Below are 16,216 nucleotides of genomic sequence, written 5' to 3'. Positions count from 1 at the left end.
GCTGTCGCCGCCTACGTCATACACATCATCAGGGCCAGCCAATAGGCTGGGCAATACATCCATTAGGATGCATTGAGAACCAATCATTGAAATCACAGGTGGTCTAGGACATACATGGCCACATTCTTTTAGCAGTGTATAGGCAATCGGTCATGGCCACATTGTAGGACTACTCAACTGATGTTTTCAGCATAAGAGGAAGTATGGACTCATTCACACTTGTTCAGGTGGTTCTCAAATAAATCACATTCACCGATGTGAATTTAAAATGCCAGGGAATACACCAAGTCTGTATTGATTTCTTCTTTGTTTAATTTCCAACTGACTAGGCATAGTAAGTGATATTTAGTCCATGCAAACATAAATGTAAATGTTTCTTTGCATATAGAGCAAGGAAGTGAGTTCCAAACATGAGTTGACAGTTGAGACGCATGTGGAGATGGTGTGTCAGCCCTGTATTAGACTGGCAACCTGCTCAGGTGTACTCAGCCTCTCACTCAGTGTAAACTTGGATTGGCTCTAGCCCTCCTGCAACTCTAAATGTATTAAGGGATACGGCCTAAGAATGGGTAAATGGATAAATTATAAAACATTCTCTCTAACTTTTATTTTTACTGACTGAATATTAAAGAGCAGAATACAGCTCATCTCCTTATTTTGACCAATGTGGTCCTTTATGCCGAGTGGATTAATAAACTATTGAACAAGGTGGCTTTTCTTTCTCACTCTTCAATATTTGAGTCTGTTTAACCTTTTCTGACCTCTTAATTATGAGGTGCCAGTGTAAGCCAGGCTCAGTATACTGTGGACCTTGTTACTGTTAATCCAGCATGGATTTAGAAGGCATTCCACAACATAGTTCAGTCATGAACTTGTGCAGGGTAGTGTCCAGCTAGATCAGATATGATTTGTCAATTAGCCTAGACAGGAAATAATTAATAATGTTCATATTTGATTAAGTAATATGACTAATGGTATAGTCTCAAATACGCTGTCCTAGAAAGTATTCAGACCCCTTCATTCTTAGTTTGTTGCCATTTTTACCATTCAATCTATATTCACAACCCAGGTTTTTATGAATTTTCAAATTTATTGTAATTTCTCAGTTACTAATGCAGGTTCCTCCCTAAATAAAGCCAAATTAACAAAAAAGTCCAAAAAATGGACTGTATTTACATCAAAGTACTTTACAGTACAAGTCCCATTCACCCATTCACACGACACTTCTATATACTGTTAACAATTTCAACATGTAGCATCTTAAACTGAGAAATATAAAAGCTAAATCGGAAGTCAAGTAAACAAGTTAAACATTCAGAATAATCAGGAATCTAAATTCTAAGTGAGCATGACTCCAGACAAAAAAAACAATGTCTAATGTTTCCCTTACCTTTTCTTTCCCCTCTGTCTGCCTTTGTCTGCCTTGCATCCCATAGTGTGCACAATGTATTATTTGCTCAGTATGTGCCTTGTCCAATATGCTTCAATCTTGTTACCATAAATACATAAATGTCCAAAAAGCTGTTTTTGCCTTTTTGACAAATGTTTATGTCTCTTGATTCTTGCACTTTTGGGCAATATCTTCATGGTTGAATGCACTTATTGTAAGTTGCTTTGGACAAAGGCATCTGCTAAATGAATGTAATGTAATATTTTTCATTAATGCATTTCTTTTTATGGCCAAAGTTATCCAACTATGTGGTTAGCTATACATTATACATCCAACAAAATTACATCCAAATAGTCCAAATAAAACACAAAAACACATACCACTTCAAAGTTATAAAATTAAACGTGAATTTAAACTGTCACCCAAGCCAATACTTTTGTTGGCAGATGGAGGAGGGGGAGGAAGAAGAAGAGTGGGGCAATGAAACTGGGTCCTCCCGGTGTTGCACAATAGCGACGGGAGAGAAAAACACGGCGGCAGAGAAACCAACATAGAGCCGCTGCTGTTTGTGTCTTCCTCTGATTTCAGGTTGGTAACATTACAGCCTGAGTATGTGAAACCGAAAACAAAGCCGATCACGCAGGGCAGGTAGATGCAGGCGTGAGGAGATGAGAGTTTAGCGGGTAACACAAAAGAAACATATATATATATATATATGTATTTGCGTCTGGATGGTCGCCACTGGCAACTAGCAGAAAAACAGGTCGCAAAATCAAAAAGGTAAGTTGCATTGTCGACCGTTTTATTTGGCGTCTGGAGCCCTTTACGTAATGTGCCTCACATACATAAAATTGAAGTGAATAGATTGGTTCAAGGGATCGGCCCCATTGTCACAGATACCCGATCTGTCTATTTTGTATATATCGTGGCCGATATGCGATACTAATATCGGCTCGGTGCATCCCTAGTATATATGTACGTAGCTTTTTAAAATAGTTTGTTTGTGTATTTATAACTGTATTTTTGCTACCCTGTGTGATACTGTGCTGCTGTGACAAGTGAATTTCCCCTCTGTAGAATGAATAAAGTTCTATTCTATTCTATTGTATTAGTTCTGCAGTAAACACTGAGGGGTCTTAAAATTAGCTTGAATTTACCTTGAATAATTTTAAACCATCTGTCCACAACCAGCACCAGACCTAACTACTTTCTGAAGGCACAGTGAATCACCGGACCACCATTATCAGCTGATATTAGCTTATCCCAGATGTATCTGAATCCCGTCTGTATCTCAGCAGTCAGAACAGAAATGCAAAAGATAATGTGCCTCAGATAATTTGAATACTTTGTCGTCTCCATTACAGTTTGTCCACCAGAGAACAATGGCTCTTTATGCTAAAATTAACATTAGCATGCTGATACTGGCCGTTCCATGTCAAATAAACAAAGTCCTCCTGACTGAACACCTTTGTTGATTTGATTCATAGTCTATGTAAATAATTCAATTTGATGCATCCATACTGCCATTATGTCTGAAAATGCCAAAAATAAGCTGGTCCCAAATTCTCTAATCAAAGTATTGTGATGCTTTGCTCGGTTTCATGTCATTACAAGTTTGTGTCTTTATGAAGACTCAACACTCACATTGGTGTCTGGGCAGCAACGCTTATTAATAATGTTTTAAAAATTCTTTATGGAGTAATCATAAATAATGGTGAGTTGCAGCCGTACAGATAACTCAGGACCTCCTTCACCTCCTCTTTGCTACAGCTGCTCTGTTTAGGATGCTTCATATCGATGATACTCTGTTGCTGTTTGTAAAGATTATTAGGAGTATGTGTACAAAACCTGGTCTGAAAATGTTTTGTTTCTGACGTTCTTTAAACTATCTGTGCCTTCTATGGGATTTGAAAAATTTAAATCACATGATTAAAACATGCTTAAATTAGAATTGCTGTAATACAAGCAAGAAAAACATTGGTAGGAACATTCATTGGTAAATGAAACGACAGACAAACGCAATATTAGAAGAGGACCTGTCTAAAGGGATGGGCCTTGGGCCTGTGTCTGGAAGCCCAGTCACCTGTGTTGTTAACTGTGGAATGGCCAATAGAGCCCTCATCTCAAGATACAATTGGGGTTTTATGGTGTAAAAAACCAGAAGTACTATCCACCAAGGATAACGCCAAGAACCTGTTTTATAAATTGGTGATACATTTTAAACGCCACACGAATCTCACAGTGTACTATTGCTGCAACTAGTTGTAACTAGCTGTAACTAGTTGTGAACTAGTTACAGTTGGGCAATACATGAGGTAAGCCAAGAGAGGGAGAAATGATGCACAAAAATTATATTTTCCAGACAGCTGGAAGATTTTAAAAAATCTCTACTTTTTCTTTGGAGTTAAAAAATAAAAATAGACCTATCTTGTTTGCCCATGTTAAAACTTATTATCAAAGATGACATAACCACATAGTTACGACAAGAGATGAGGCAGCATAAAAATAATCGGAGCCACAGCGTGTTGATATACTGTAGAGATGTGCTGTGATTTATGTCCACACACAAGGCAGGACAGTCAACTCGAGAATATATGATCCTGGGACCAGTGACAGGTTAATAGTCGGTTCAATTTTATGTTCAGTGATACATGGGGCCACTAAGACAGAGGCACTGGAGGGATATAAACGAAGTGATCATATTCAAGGACCTTTTCTATGTAATCCATACTACATTCAGTAGCATCATTGCACCGTTAGTTTGTGAACTGCCATTTTGAAGCCTCAAGTTCCGCATTGTGACCAGTGCCATGTTTTGATCGATGATTTTTTTTCCCAACCAGATGTAGAACTGAGAGCTCGTCCACTGCACGCCCACCTACACCTGCAACCATGCACCGATTGGACGACCCACCTGTCAACCGCGCTGTATCCACGCTCCAGTGCTTTATCTCTGTCTATTTTACTCATGAGGAGAGCAAAATTTACAAAACTAGAGATTCAAGTCTTTGCAACCAGCGGAGTCGCCCTCTGCAGGTGATTCCAGACAATACAGGCTTCAGGCACTTCCGCAATTTGTGCATTGGCGCGTCATGCTAAATATTACTGCATTGAAGCACCTTTCCTATGCATTTAGAGATTCCGAACAGCTCTTATCATGGCTGCCAATGAAATACTTCTGGGTCGTTTCAAGATTTAAGAAGCATCCTACCGACCTACCTTACATTTCAAGATTTAAGAAAGCAGCCTACCAGCCTTTCATATAATACATGGTTGTCATGTATGATGAGTCACAACGAGGAAGTGACGATTAGCATCCTGCCATGGTCTCATAAAAGCAAAGAATCAAAGAAAGTGGAGAGTAGAGGGGCACTGTTTCAGAGATAAGGGTCAAAGTAACATTTGCAAAAATGAGTAAGAGCTAACTTGTTAGACTTGAGGAGCATTAACTACAAACTGATGCTTCTGCGATAGTAGCATGTCATGCAATCCAATAAAACTAAAATGAATAAATATTTAGAAGTAGTCAATGTCCTTGTCTTTTCAAATATTCTACAATGCTTTCCATATTCATCCTTATTATTTTAAGCGAGTCTGACACTGGTGTACAGGTGTACGACCTCTGACCAAGCAACCGTAGGTAACACACCGAGGAGACAACTCAAGCCCACAGGTGTTTCCCCTCGTCATCGTTAGCACTCGGCTGTAACCCTTGTGTGTGTGTGTGTGTGTGTGTGTGTGTGTGTGTGTCTTATCATAGATTTACTAATTCAAACCGTCTTATTCACCGCAGCTCGCTACTCACCCACAGTAGTGTGCTTTAATTTTCACCAACTCCGTGTCCAAGTCCATTATGGATCCGTTTGACGGCGACATCGGCATTGTACCGTTTGCTTTGCTTCTTAACCCCACCGAATCGTTGCCCGTACAGGCCGGAACAAGCTGTATCAGCCGGTCACGTCGGATGATAAACGTTTACATGACGCGGCCAGAAGTAGCGCTTCGTCCAGCACTCTGCATGGGAAACTTGTGGGGCTACTTAAAAGTTTCTTTCGTTAAGACAGCATTGGAGGTTTAGCTGGCGAAGGCGTTGTCATACTGATTCGAACAATATCACCGTTTCCTGCTTTGCGTTTCAAAATAAAGCCCACACTGAAATTGTGTTCTACACTGGGATTCCAGTTCAGAGTAGTGCTTTTATTTTGAAATAAAAATCTCTCATCCTCTGATCGCGTGGGGGCAAAGTCTGGGTAGCTTTCTCATGGCTCACTATGGTTACCGTAATCCTAATTCACCTGCCCCTCTGTTTCTAAGGGGGCTTGTTGTGTGCCCATTAAAAACTCCAGTATTCATGATGCAGGGATGTGTAGACAGTGTGGTATTCGATAATGACTTCATAATAAACTTACCGAAGGATGAATAATGATATTTCCCCTCTGTAGTATCTATCATCCTTTTTCAAGTGGTCTGACTCATGAATGAGTCCTTCTGCGAGATGTGTCCATATCATATTCCAACATTACTGATGTTTTAGCCAATTCCTGAAATAATTACCCATTAATGTTCACAACAGTTTATCTTTTTGTGATTATGGATGTTTTTGCTTTTGTGCTCTTTTTTTTTTTGACGTGTGCTGTCTGTAAGATACGTGTAACGTACAAGAAGGCCCCTTGATAGGCCAACTCATACATAGACTAATCGAATAGACAGGCTATTTCATGGATACACTATGGTACAGCCACAATAACCCAGTTTGAAGCGCCACCTGTTGGTCAATTAGTAAACAACCTGGGGCAGTTTATAGCATGAAGTTTTGAATGATTATTATCTGACAGTTCCAAACATAATCAAACTTCATCTTTAAAGTGAAGATTCAAATATATACTCTTAAAGAAATTTAATATTCCATTACCAGTTAAATCATCATTTCAGTTATTGAATAAGCAAATTAGCACACAGTATTTTTATTGAACATGTTCTGCATGGTTAGCACCTTCGCCTCACAGCAAGAAGGTTCTGGGTTCGAATCCCAGAACCTGAATCCCTTCCTGTGTGGAGTATGCATGTTCTCCCTGTGCAGGCGTGGGTTCTCTCCGGGTTCTCCGGCTTCCTCCCACAGTCCGAAGACATGCAGAATGGGGTTAGGTTCATTGGAGACTCTAAATTGACCTTAGGTGTGAATGTGAGAGTGAATGGTTGTCCGTCTCTGTATGTGGCCCTGTGATAGGCTGGCGACCTGTCCAGGGTGAACCCCTCTCCCCCAAAGTTAGCTGGGATTGGCTCCAGCGACCCCCAGCGACCCTTAAATGGATAAAGCGGTAGACAATGAATGATGTTCTGCCGCCTCACCCACCTAAAAGGAGGAAGAAAAACTCTCATGTGAAGTTTCTGTATGAAGACAGAAGCTAAGACATGAATATGTCTATCCATTCAGGCCATTGGAATTTTCCCAATAATGGGACAACTCTGTTTTAGAAATCAGCATGTTCACCTAGTGGTAACCTGATAATCAGGCTGGATTCCTATTTCTGCCTGTCCATGTCTGACACATGTCTGATGCAAATGTTCATCCAGCGAGTCTCAGTCCTCAGCCACACCTATTGTCTCTTCTCCCTTTGTGAGTTCTTCCTCTTGAGTATGTGTAGTCTTTATCATTACACTAGGTGATTTTGGTACAGCTGACATCATGTGACTCAGGGTCCACCAATGCTTAACAGCACCTGGAAGTTGCTTGACATATTTCTGGTTTCAAACTCCTCATATACTGTACTCTTTGTTTTCTTTTTTATTCACATTTTAGCACTTTTGGAGAGTGTTTCCTTTTGCAAATCAAATTTTGATCGCATATGCATGATTCTTGCACTTTTTGGGTAATATCTTCATGGTTGAATGCACTTATTGTAAGTCGCATTGGAAAAAAGCGTCAGCTAAATTAATATACTGCAATGTAAAATCAAGAGTCTAAAGATAGAGTGTGTCCTATTCGATAAAGATTGAAAAGCCCCTTGAGGCAAATTTGAGGTTTTAGAAGATAAAATAAAATTGGTAGACCAAACTGACTTTACATTATAAATCATTAATCCATTATATTCATTCATTATTTTCTTACCAAAAGAAAATGTGTTGGCAGCGAATCAGACGTCTTTGCCAGGCTACTTTATTCACTAAAGTTAAGAGTTAAGTGGTCCATATTTTCAAAGACCACTAATGTATTAGAGGAGATAATTCCAAACCAAAGAAACTTTCCCTCAACTATTCCTGAAAAACTGAACTAGCAACCAAGGAAATAAAGGAGACAGCTGACCTCAGTTCAGCTCCCTCCCTGTCTCATCATGGAAAATATACCAAGGTTAAAATCAGTTATTCATGGCCTCGACTGAATTTAAGCCTTGAGGTGTCAAAAATTCAAGAAACCCAGAAAGTGAGGCTCATGCAGCTGCAACGTTGTTTGTTGAATATATTGAATATATAATATGAAAACTTAAATGTTAAGACAGAAGTAACCCTGCCCTTTTCACACGTCCCTGTGTGTATATCTCTGTGACTACAAGATCTATATCAATAATCTGGGTATCTCTTTAAAGGTAACACTTGTGAGATTTTCGCAGATGTGTAAAAACTTATGATTAGATAGATGTGAGTAAAAAAAGATGGAACACAACATAAATCAAAGATTTAATGTTTGCCTAAAAAAAAACGTTTTTAGAGTGAATAGAATATGCCTTATGTAATAATGCAGTTGTAGCCAAAAACCTTTATAAATCCATAGCATGAAATCTGAACATTTTCTGTGCCATGCTGATAAAGTGATGCAAAGTCACAGGCATGTGGGGACATAGTTTTAATTTGGCACAGCTGTTACATTTGAGGTGTCTCACTGCAAAACTCATTTAAAGCAACAAATATTCTGTCGGTAAGATCAGATATCAATTTTGCACAGCTTTGCATTAAAGATCTACCTTCAGCACATTGCTTGATTTAAAGATAAAATAGTTTCTACTTTGAGCCTGACAGGGGGAGCTGGAGAGCAGCTCCACATCCCTCGCACAGCCTCTGGAGAGAAGACTCTGACAGTGCTCTTGTCCCATCAGAGTGGAGGCCCAGCCCTCCGTCGCACAAGCAAGGTGGGAAGGTGACCAGGAGGAGGTGAGTACTCCAAATGTAAACATGTTCTGACATGAGTTTTGGTTCTGACCTGCTTCCAGGGCAGGCCCGAGGCATAAGCGAACTAAGCGGCTGCTTAGGGCCCCCAATGTCCCACAGGAAAGCTTGATTAAAAAAAACCCATATTATTTCCATGTTATATCAGCTGTCTGGCAAGCTAATACTGGTTTAATCAATTACTACTACATCTGTCAGAGGTCAGGTTCATGCTCATGCATGCGCAATGTAATAAAAGGCACGATACAACCAGTCAGTCAGTCGATGATATTTGTATTTGATTGTTCTGCACTTGTTGCAATTTTTTCATACTAAAAGCAAATTAAAAAGTTTAAAGTGCAAATTAACAGTAGACCCCTATTGTGAGTGGGCTACTTTTAAGAAAACTATAGAAGCATTTACATCTGATGTCACACAGTGGTAAAACAAAAATGCTGGATGGGGCCGCTGCCTTTTTTTGTAGTCCATCTTCGGAAATTTGTATTTTCACCACGGCAGACGCATGTCAATAACATCCGCATTCGCATGATGACGTAGTATGGTGAAAGTCGAGTCGGATACTCTGAGCAGTGCTGTCAACTTTTCCTAAGTCCTATCAGTCCTCCTTTAGACCTTTCCTTGACCTCATAACGTTTTCCACTGAGGTCAAGGAATAGTAGATAGGAATAGTAGATAGGAAGGACATTTCGCCTGCACGCAAGTTCCACTTCAGACTGACACTAGACTTCCCAGTGTAACTTAGACAATTTCCAGATGTTCTGATATGACATTTCAAAATTAAAGCCCCTGAAATTTTCATGTCAGCCATTGTCCCCATTAAATTCAGCTTCAAAACTAAAAGGTAACTTCTTGTTTGCATAGACGCATTCCACTTCAGACTGACAGTAGACTACCCCACAGTGTCACTCAGACAATATCAGGACATTATGATATAGACTTTTAAAATGTCATATATGACATTAAGTTTCTTTTCAATGGCAATCTGAATATCAGAGGAAGCACAGCTCAAATATGAGATTTTAGAGGGCTTAGTTAACTACCCCACTAAGAAAAAAGCAATGGAAAATATTTTTTCTTGCATTTCTTACTCCATTGGGGCAATAATAAAAACAATAAAAAAAAACATCTTTAACAGAGCCGTTTTTTTTATTATAGGCCTCTACCAAATGGTAGAGATGTCGCGTCATGGTAAAAGTACAGTAATACAAACATTTACCAAAAATAGTAAAAAAAATCAAATAAAATGCTAACTTTTTGAAGAAATTAACAGCAAAAATGTTTTTCGGCATGAATTAGATCCACTTTGTTTTTGGTGGTATGCTACAAAGCATTCCTGGTTTGCTGTCAAACAGGAAAACATTGCATATCTGGTTTTCATTTCAACAAATGATAATATTGCATAAACAAGAAAACATTGCATGTCTAACATTTTGGCAATCAGGTTCACCTCTGATTGTATGCTACAGTATAACCCATTGCAGGTTCACAGAAAAAAAGGAGAATATCGCGTGCACACACACATGAAAACATTTATTTTTTTACTTTTTTATCACAACACACCTCTTTGGTGGTGCAAACTTAAAAATATTTTGTGGCTATCAGATCTACTTCTGAATGTATGCTGCAATGCAAAACATTGCTGGTTGGCATTAAAAAACTGGAAAATATTGCAAACACAGGACAACATTACGTTTCTGACCGTTTAATCCCAACACCTTATTTGTGTGGTGGTGCAACTGCACAAAAGCTTTTTGGGCAATAGATGCCCCTTTATTTCTGAAGGTAAGCTGCAAAGCATTCTTGATTTGTGTTCAAACACAGAAAAACATTGTATTTAAGTGATTTCCATCTCTATACGCCTTTTAGACAACTGCCCCTGGTGGTCACAGTGAAGTGGCCAATGCCAGTGCCCGCTCTACACCAGGATTCTACTTAGATACAGTGGAGGCCTTACTGATGTCAAATTTGCATACCAAATTTGGGGGTGGCTTTCAAAAAAGCCATTCCTCTATGCACACTCTGTGTTTCTGTTGTGTTTTTCAAGGCTGACTACTAGCCTGTAATAATATTTCTGAGTTATGATACAGTGTTCTACTAGCTACAGTTGTATGCATTATACTTGTTAGATTCATGTTGTTTATTCCCTTCTTATATACTAAGCACTTCTTGATAAGTGAGTAACTCATATGTTGCACAGCCTGAATGTTAATTTCTTTTCTTTATAATCGGGTAATTGAAATCCTATCACACAATCCCTGTTGATGCAAGGATCAAAGCCATAAATTCTCCTATGATCTAGTATACACACTCCTGTTATGTGGTACATACACTCCTGTGATCTGGTACATACACCCCTGAGATCAAAGTGATCTGCTTCTTCTGCAGACCTGTAATCACGCACTCTCTTCATCAGCTCTGTCATCAAGGGAGCTCTACTGATGCAAGTTTGCAAGTTGATTGGACAGTGCCAATGCACCAGACAACCAGGGTGGCATGCAGGTTCTAGACCAGCCATGTGTCGACCATGTCAATTTGTTCCCCTGGAATTAGTAGTATTATGGGCAGTAGTATTGTATAGTATACACATATTTATTCTAGATATTAACCATATTTACTTAGAAAACCTCTTGGAAATGGTCAAAAATCATACTTATAATGACATTATTTACAAATATCTATGAGGTAATATCATAAAATGTCAAATGTATCATATTGACTGAAATTACTGATCAGAAGTTTTTATTTCATAGCAAATCGTCAATTTTTTATCATATTAGTTTTATTCAGCTACCTTTACCATAAAGTTTCAAATCCACCATTTGGTAGAACAAATTTTAAAAAGTTATTCAACGGTCATTAGACTTTTTTTGTTGTATCTAGACACATAATTATGTTCTTTAAGGCCTCTGACAGTATCACATGTTGAAAAAATCTGTTTACCACTCAAAACTTCACCAGAGTCAAATTGTCTGGGGTGATTTTCTTGTTTCTGACTTCCTGGTTGGAGGGGAATGAACAGGCATGCCATTTAAAGACAAAGTGACATCTGGTGGTATCTGGTGCTCTACCAAATGGTTGAGCAGGCAGGTAAAAGGTTTTTTTATGGGTAACCCTAACCCTAACCCTGCCCCGGATCAGAACATCCTGGAGGTGTCTGAGTCACATTTTATGTTCATTGACTTTGTTTAATCTGTGAATTTCTATATATTTCAGGAACGTTTCTTTTATTGTGGAATCACTTGTTATTTTAGGAATGTTTCTTCCCTTGTGAAATCAGTGGCTTGGCATCAGGTCTAAAGTGCATGCTGAGATCAGATAAGGTTCAGGTCCTCACATGTAGATCGCGCCTGGACACGTGTGGTCTGGTATACGCTGCACAAAGTAGTTACCTAATACTGTGACTGTTCCTGTGTGGACTAACAACACACGTTGCACTACGGTAAGTAGTAGGAATTTACAGTTTTTGAAGTGTAGATATGATAGACTTTAGAGTCGAGTGAGCTAAAATTGCTCAGGTTTGGTAAGACGATCACATAAGATATGCTTGAAATCTAATATATCTTAAAGTGGGTCAACACAAACAGAGAACAAAACAGGGATTTCAGCATGCGCTTTTGTCTGTGTGAAAGCAAATCAACGTGCTGGACGCATTTTTAAATAATAGCTTTTACTCAAATTGTTCATTTAGAAAACATTCATGTATTAACAGTAATACATGGCCGAAGTACGCTTGAAAAAAAAGTACAAACCCACATGCAACAGTGGGACTCCGACTTTTGCTACTTCCACTTCACCATCATCTCCATAAGGTAACATATTAACTATGCATAAGTAACTCATACAACCCTACTTCAAAATCACTGAACTATCCCTTTAAGGGGACTTACAAATGAGCAACCTGTCCTGCGTATTTTACAAGGTCCAGATGGAAAACCACTATAACGAGGAATCGACTGATACAGATTTTTTTTTCATCAGCCTTAGCCGATGACCGATACGGACTGCCTATTTCTTGAGCCGATATTTGGAGCCGATACTACTTTTGCTCCCTCAATTTAATAGTTAAATAGAATTAAATTCAGCAGGTTGTCTCGTCTGATCTGAGGTCTTAGTCAAAGTGGGGTTATGGCCAAGGCCGTGGCTCGCCTCCCTGGGTAGAGGGAGACGAGGCTCACGTCGCTCTGGAGCATCTCGGGACTTTTTAATCTGGGGGGGCCGCCGACGGCCGGGCGCGATGCTCGTGGTTGCTGTTTTACGCATCCTCCACGTCCTCGCGCTCTCTCTGCTCGTCGGCTGGCTCTTCTCCCCCCGTACCCTCCTTCTCTTCCCCGCCTTTCCCGGCCTTTCCCCTCTGCTTCGGCAGGCAGGGACTGGCGGCGCCCCCCCGTCGGGCCCTGCACCGAGTCGGGCGCGGCTGCCAGTGGACCTTTTTTACCGCGGCTACCGGTGGCCCGACTCTGTGCAGGGCCACTCTTTTTTACCCTGCCGGTAAAAAAGGTCCACCAGCAGCCGCGCCCAACTCGGTGCGGGGCCCGGCGGGGGGCACCGCCAGTCCCTGCCTGCCGAAGCAGAGAGGGGAAAGGGGGGGAAGAGAAGGAGGGTATGGGGGGAGAAGAGCCAGCCGATGAGCAGAGAGAGCACGAGGACGTGGAGGATGCGTAAAACAGCAACCATGAGCCTCGCGCCCGGCCGTCGGCGGCAGCGCCCCCGAGATTAAAAAATTTAATTTCCACGAGGCAAAGGGTTTGGAGAAAAAGGAGAAAAACACAAACCCACCGGGCGCTCCATCCACCGAGACCCACGACTAAGCCGGCCGGAGCCAGCGGCAGAGCGGGGTGGGAGACATTGAATCCCCCTCCCTCTCTCTGGAGGAGAAGGGAGAGTTGGTACCCCGCGGGCGTGCCGATACACGTAAAAAATGCAAACATCAGCAGATGTCATCGGCCGGCCGATAAATCGGTCGAACACTAACTATAACTGAGCTATCAAATCTAGACTAGATTGTCACAGAGGCCAAAGACTCAGATTTGTGAAACCTTCATTGCATTTGTGAAAAGGTCTTAAAGGCTGATTTCAACAGTTTTGTTCACTGCTAGACCACATTAGGTCAGGTTAGATAGAAAACCAATAGAAAATAGATCTTTTCAAATCTGGACTAGATTGTCACAGAGAGGCCAAATACTCCTTTTCACCTCTAGACCACACCCATGTGTGGTGTTCTCAGAATCAACACCTATGGTTCCAGTAGGGGTGTTATAAAGAACATCTGAGGCTCGCTTCATCATGATGATGCATTGTTTATGCTATTCAATTTTCACCTGTTTTACTACAGCAGAAGTGATATGAAATTCTCCAACATGCAGATATAAAAGATTGAACTTATAAAAAATAGTTGCAATAATGGAAAATTCCACACTATTAAAAAAATAACATAAGTAAGAAATAACATTGATGATGGGACATGACCACCTTGCAACTCTAATACTGGCATTGATATTTGTGTTAAGTCACTTTAAAATGATAAAAAACAATTCATTTTCATTGCTGTTACATGTTTTTAACTTTGGCTAACTGATTTTATATTGTTTTTATTTAAGATGAGGCTGATCTACTGCTGCAGTGCTTTGCTCCTGCTCCTTCTCGTTCCCAGAGTCTGTCAAGCTGGAAACATCTTGGTTGTTCCCATTGAAGGCAGCCACTGGATAAACATGGATATTCTACTTCAAGCTCTGCACTCAAGAGGACACAATATAACCATTCTGCGTTCTAGCAAAAGCTGGTACATCACAGACAACTCCTCCGATTACAACATTGTCACAGTCCAAGTGGAGAAGAGCTTGGATCAGAAGTTCATCACAGATATCATATCTAAGGGCATTGAATTTGAGAGGGGCACTATTTCCTCAGCAACTTTTCTTTACATGAATGTAGTTATGCTTGGCGTAATGATTGAAGCTCATGAAGTCGTGGGTGAATTCGTATCCAAAACGCTAGATGACCAAGAGTTGGTGAGAAACATCAGAGACAGGAAGTTTGACCTGTTACTCACTGACCCCTGCTGGGGAGGTGGAGCCATTTTGGCCAAATATTTGAATCTTCCTTTGGTTTATAACGTTCGCTGGCTGGTAATTGCAGATGCTCATCTTGCTATTGCTCCTTCACCTATATCATATATTCCCATAACAGGATCTGGCAACACTGATAAAATGAACTTTTTACAAAGAGTTAAAAACATTGGTGTCTATCTCTTGACCCAAACACAATACCACTTGGTGGTTAAGCAAACATACCAGAGGATATGTGACAAATATCTTGGGCCTGATAATGAATTTCACCAGTTAGTGCTCAACGCAGACATTTGGTTGATGAGAACTGACTTTGTGTTTGAGTATCCACGTCCAACTATGCCTAATGTTGTGTACATGGGGGGGTTCCAGTGTAAACCTGCAAAACCACTTCCTGAACACTTGAAGAAGTTTGTTCAGAGCTCTGGGGAACATGGAGTCATCATCATGTCTCTGGGGACTTTCGTGAGTGAACTCCCTGCGGACATGACAAACGAGATCGCTGCAGCTTTCGCTAAATTACCTCAGAAAGTCATCTGGAGGCATAAAGGTGACAGACCAGCCACTCTAGGCAACAACACCTTACTAGTGGACTGGATGCCACAGATTGACCTCCTGGGACATCCAAAGATTAAACTATTTGTGGCTCATGGTGGAACAAATGGAGTCCAAGAAGCTATTTATCATGGAATCCCAGTTGTGGGTCTACCTTTGTTCTTTGACCAGTATGACAACCTGCTCCGTCTGAAAGAGAGAGGAGGGGCTAAGATTCTGACATTAGCCACAGTGGAAAAAGACAACTTCCTTGAGACTGTACAAGAGGTCCTGAATGAGCCCTCCTACAGGGCCAACATGCAAAGACTCTCCAGGCTGCACAGAGATCAGCCAATAACACCACTGGATAAAGCCCTCTTCTGGATAGAGTTTGTCATGAGGCACAAAGGTGCAGCTCATCTGAGAACAGAGTCCTACAGACTTCCCTGGTATTCCTACCACTCTGTAGATGTAGTTTTGTTCCTGGCTGGAGCTGTGCTGCTTGTGCTCTTATTTATTTTGATGTTGATGAGGTGTTTATACGCTGCACTGTGTAAATCTAAAGTGAAACAAGAATAATATCAGTAAAAATTAGGACTTCTACAGCCAAACGAGGGTATGATTTTGTAAAAGAAACAATTTGTCTTTGGCGGCTGTGGAGGTTGTCTGTCACAATATTGAATTAGTTTGATGTTCAAATTTAAAAAAAAATCTTTATACTTATCATGATCCTGATTAAGAGTGTACAAATGAAAAACTAGGTCACTAAATATATATATATATAGTGACACTATATATATATATATATATATATATATATAGTGGTAAATATATATATATAGTGACCTAGCCATGATAAGAGCTGTTCGGGTTCTCTAAATGCATAGGAAAGGCGCATCAATGCTTCCTTTCCTATCTTCTTTTGCATAGGGTACACTACACCTTCCTATACGAAGGGAAACGTAAACGATTAAATCTGAAATAGAAGTAGAAAAGTATGAATATGACCCAGAAGTGACGAACGTCATCATGTAAGTTACTGTTATGAATTATTTACATCTGATGT

General features: G+C 40.3%; 2 protein-coding genes and 1 long non-coding RNA gene across 6 annotated transcripts in view; 2 read left to right on the top strand and 1 right to left on the bottom strand.

The window, feature by feature from the left end:
* The window catches only part of prkcz (protein kinase C, zeta), a 130,127-nt gene extending 124,634 nt beyond the window's left edge, over positions 1-5,493 (bottom strand). For 2 of the 3 annotated variants that reach the window (XM_035643989.2, XM_035643991.2), the window contains exon 1: positions 5,196-5,493. In XM_035643989.2, the coding sequence (XP_035499882.2) occupies positions 5,196-5,272 (77 nt within the window). In that variant the 5' untranslated portion in view covers positions 5,273-5,493. The remainder of the gene's footprint in view (positions 1-5,195) is intronic. The other variant, XM_035643986.2, reaches the window with a different exon arrangement.
* On the top strand, positions 1,872-4,905 carry LOC124849896. Its single transcript, XR_007030519.1, has 2 exons — positions 1,872-2,170; positions 4,234-4,905. It is a non-coding gene; the product is annotated as an uncharacterized LOC124849896 (long non-coding RNA).
* Positions 5,494-8,407: 2,914 nt separating the features above from the next.
* Positions 8,408-16,000, top strand: LOC118316306 (UDP-glucuronosyltransferase 2C1). 2 transcript variants are annotated; one of them, XM_035643993.2, is made up of 2 exons: positions 8,408-8,536; positions 14,149-16,000. In XM_035643993.2, exon 2 carries the CDS (start codon positions 14,149-14,151, stop codon positions 15,727-15,729), a length of 1,581 nt encoding a protein of 526 aa, XP_035499886.2. In that variant the 5' UTR covers positions 8,408-8,536; the 3' UTR covers positions 15,730-16,000. The 2 variants fall into 2 exon arrangements, with proteins under 2 accessions (XP_035499886.2, XP_035499885.2); XM_035643992.2 differs by lacking the exon at positions 8,408-8,536 and adding an exon at positions 11,825-11,990.
* Positions 16,001-16,216: the final 216 nt, after the last annotated feature.

This window comes from Scophthalmus maximus, chromosome 3 (assembly GCF_022379125.1).
Source record: "Scophthalmus maximus strain ysfricsl-2021 chromosome 3, ASM2237912v1, whole genome shotgun sequence".
In the NCBI taxonomy this organism is placed as follows: Eukaryota; Metazoa; Chordata; class Actinopteri; order Pleuronectiformes; family Scophthalmidae; genus Scophthalmus; species Scophthalmus maximus.
Note: the sequence above shows the minus strand (reverse complement) of the source record. Positions and strands in the feature narration are given on the sequence as shown.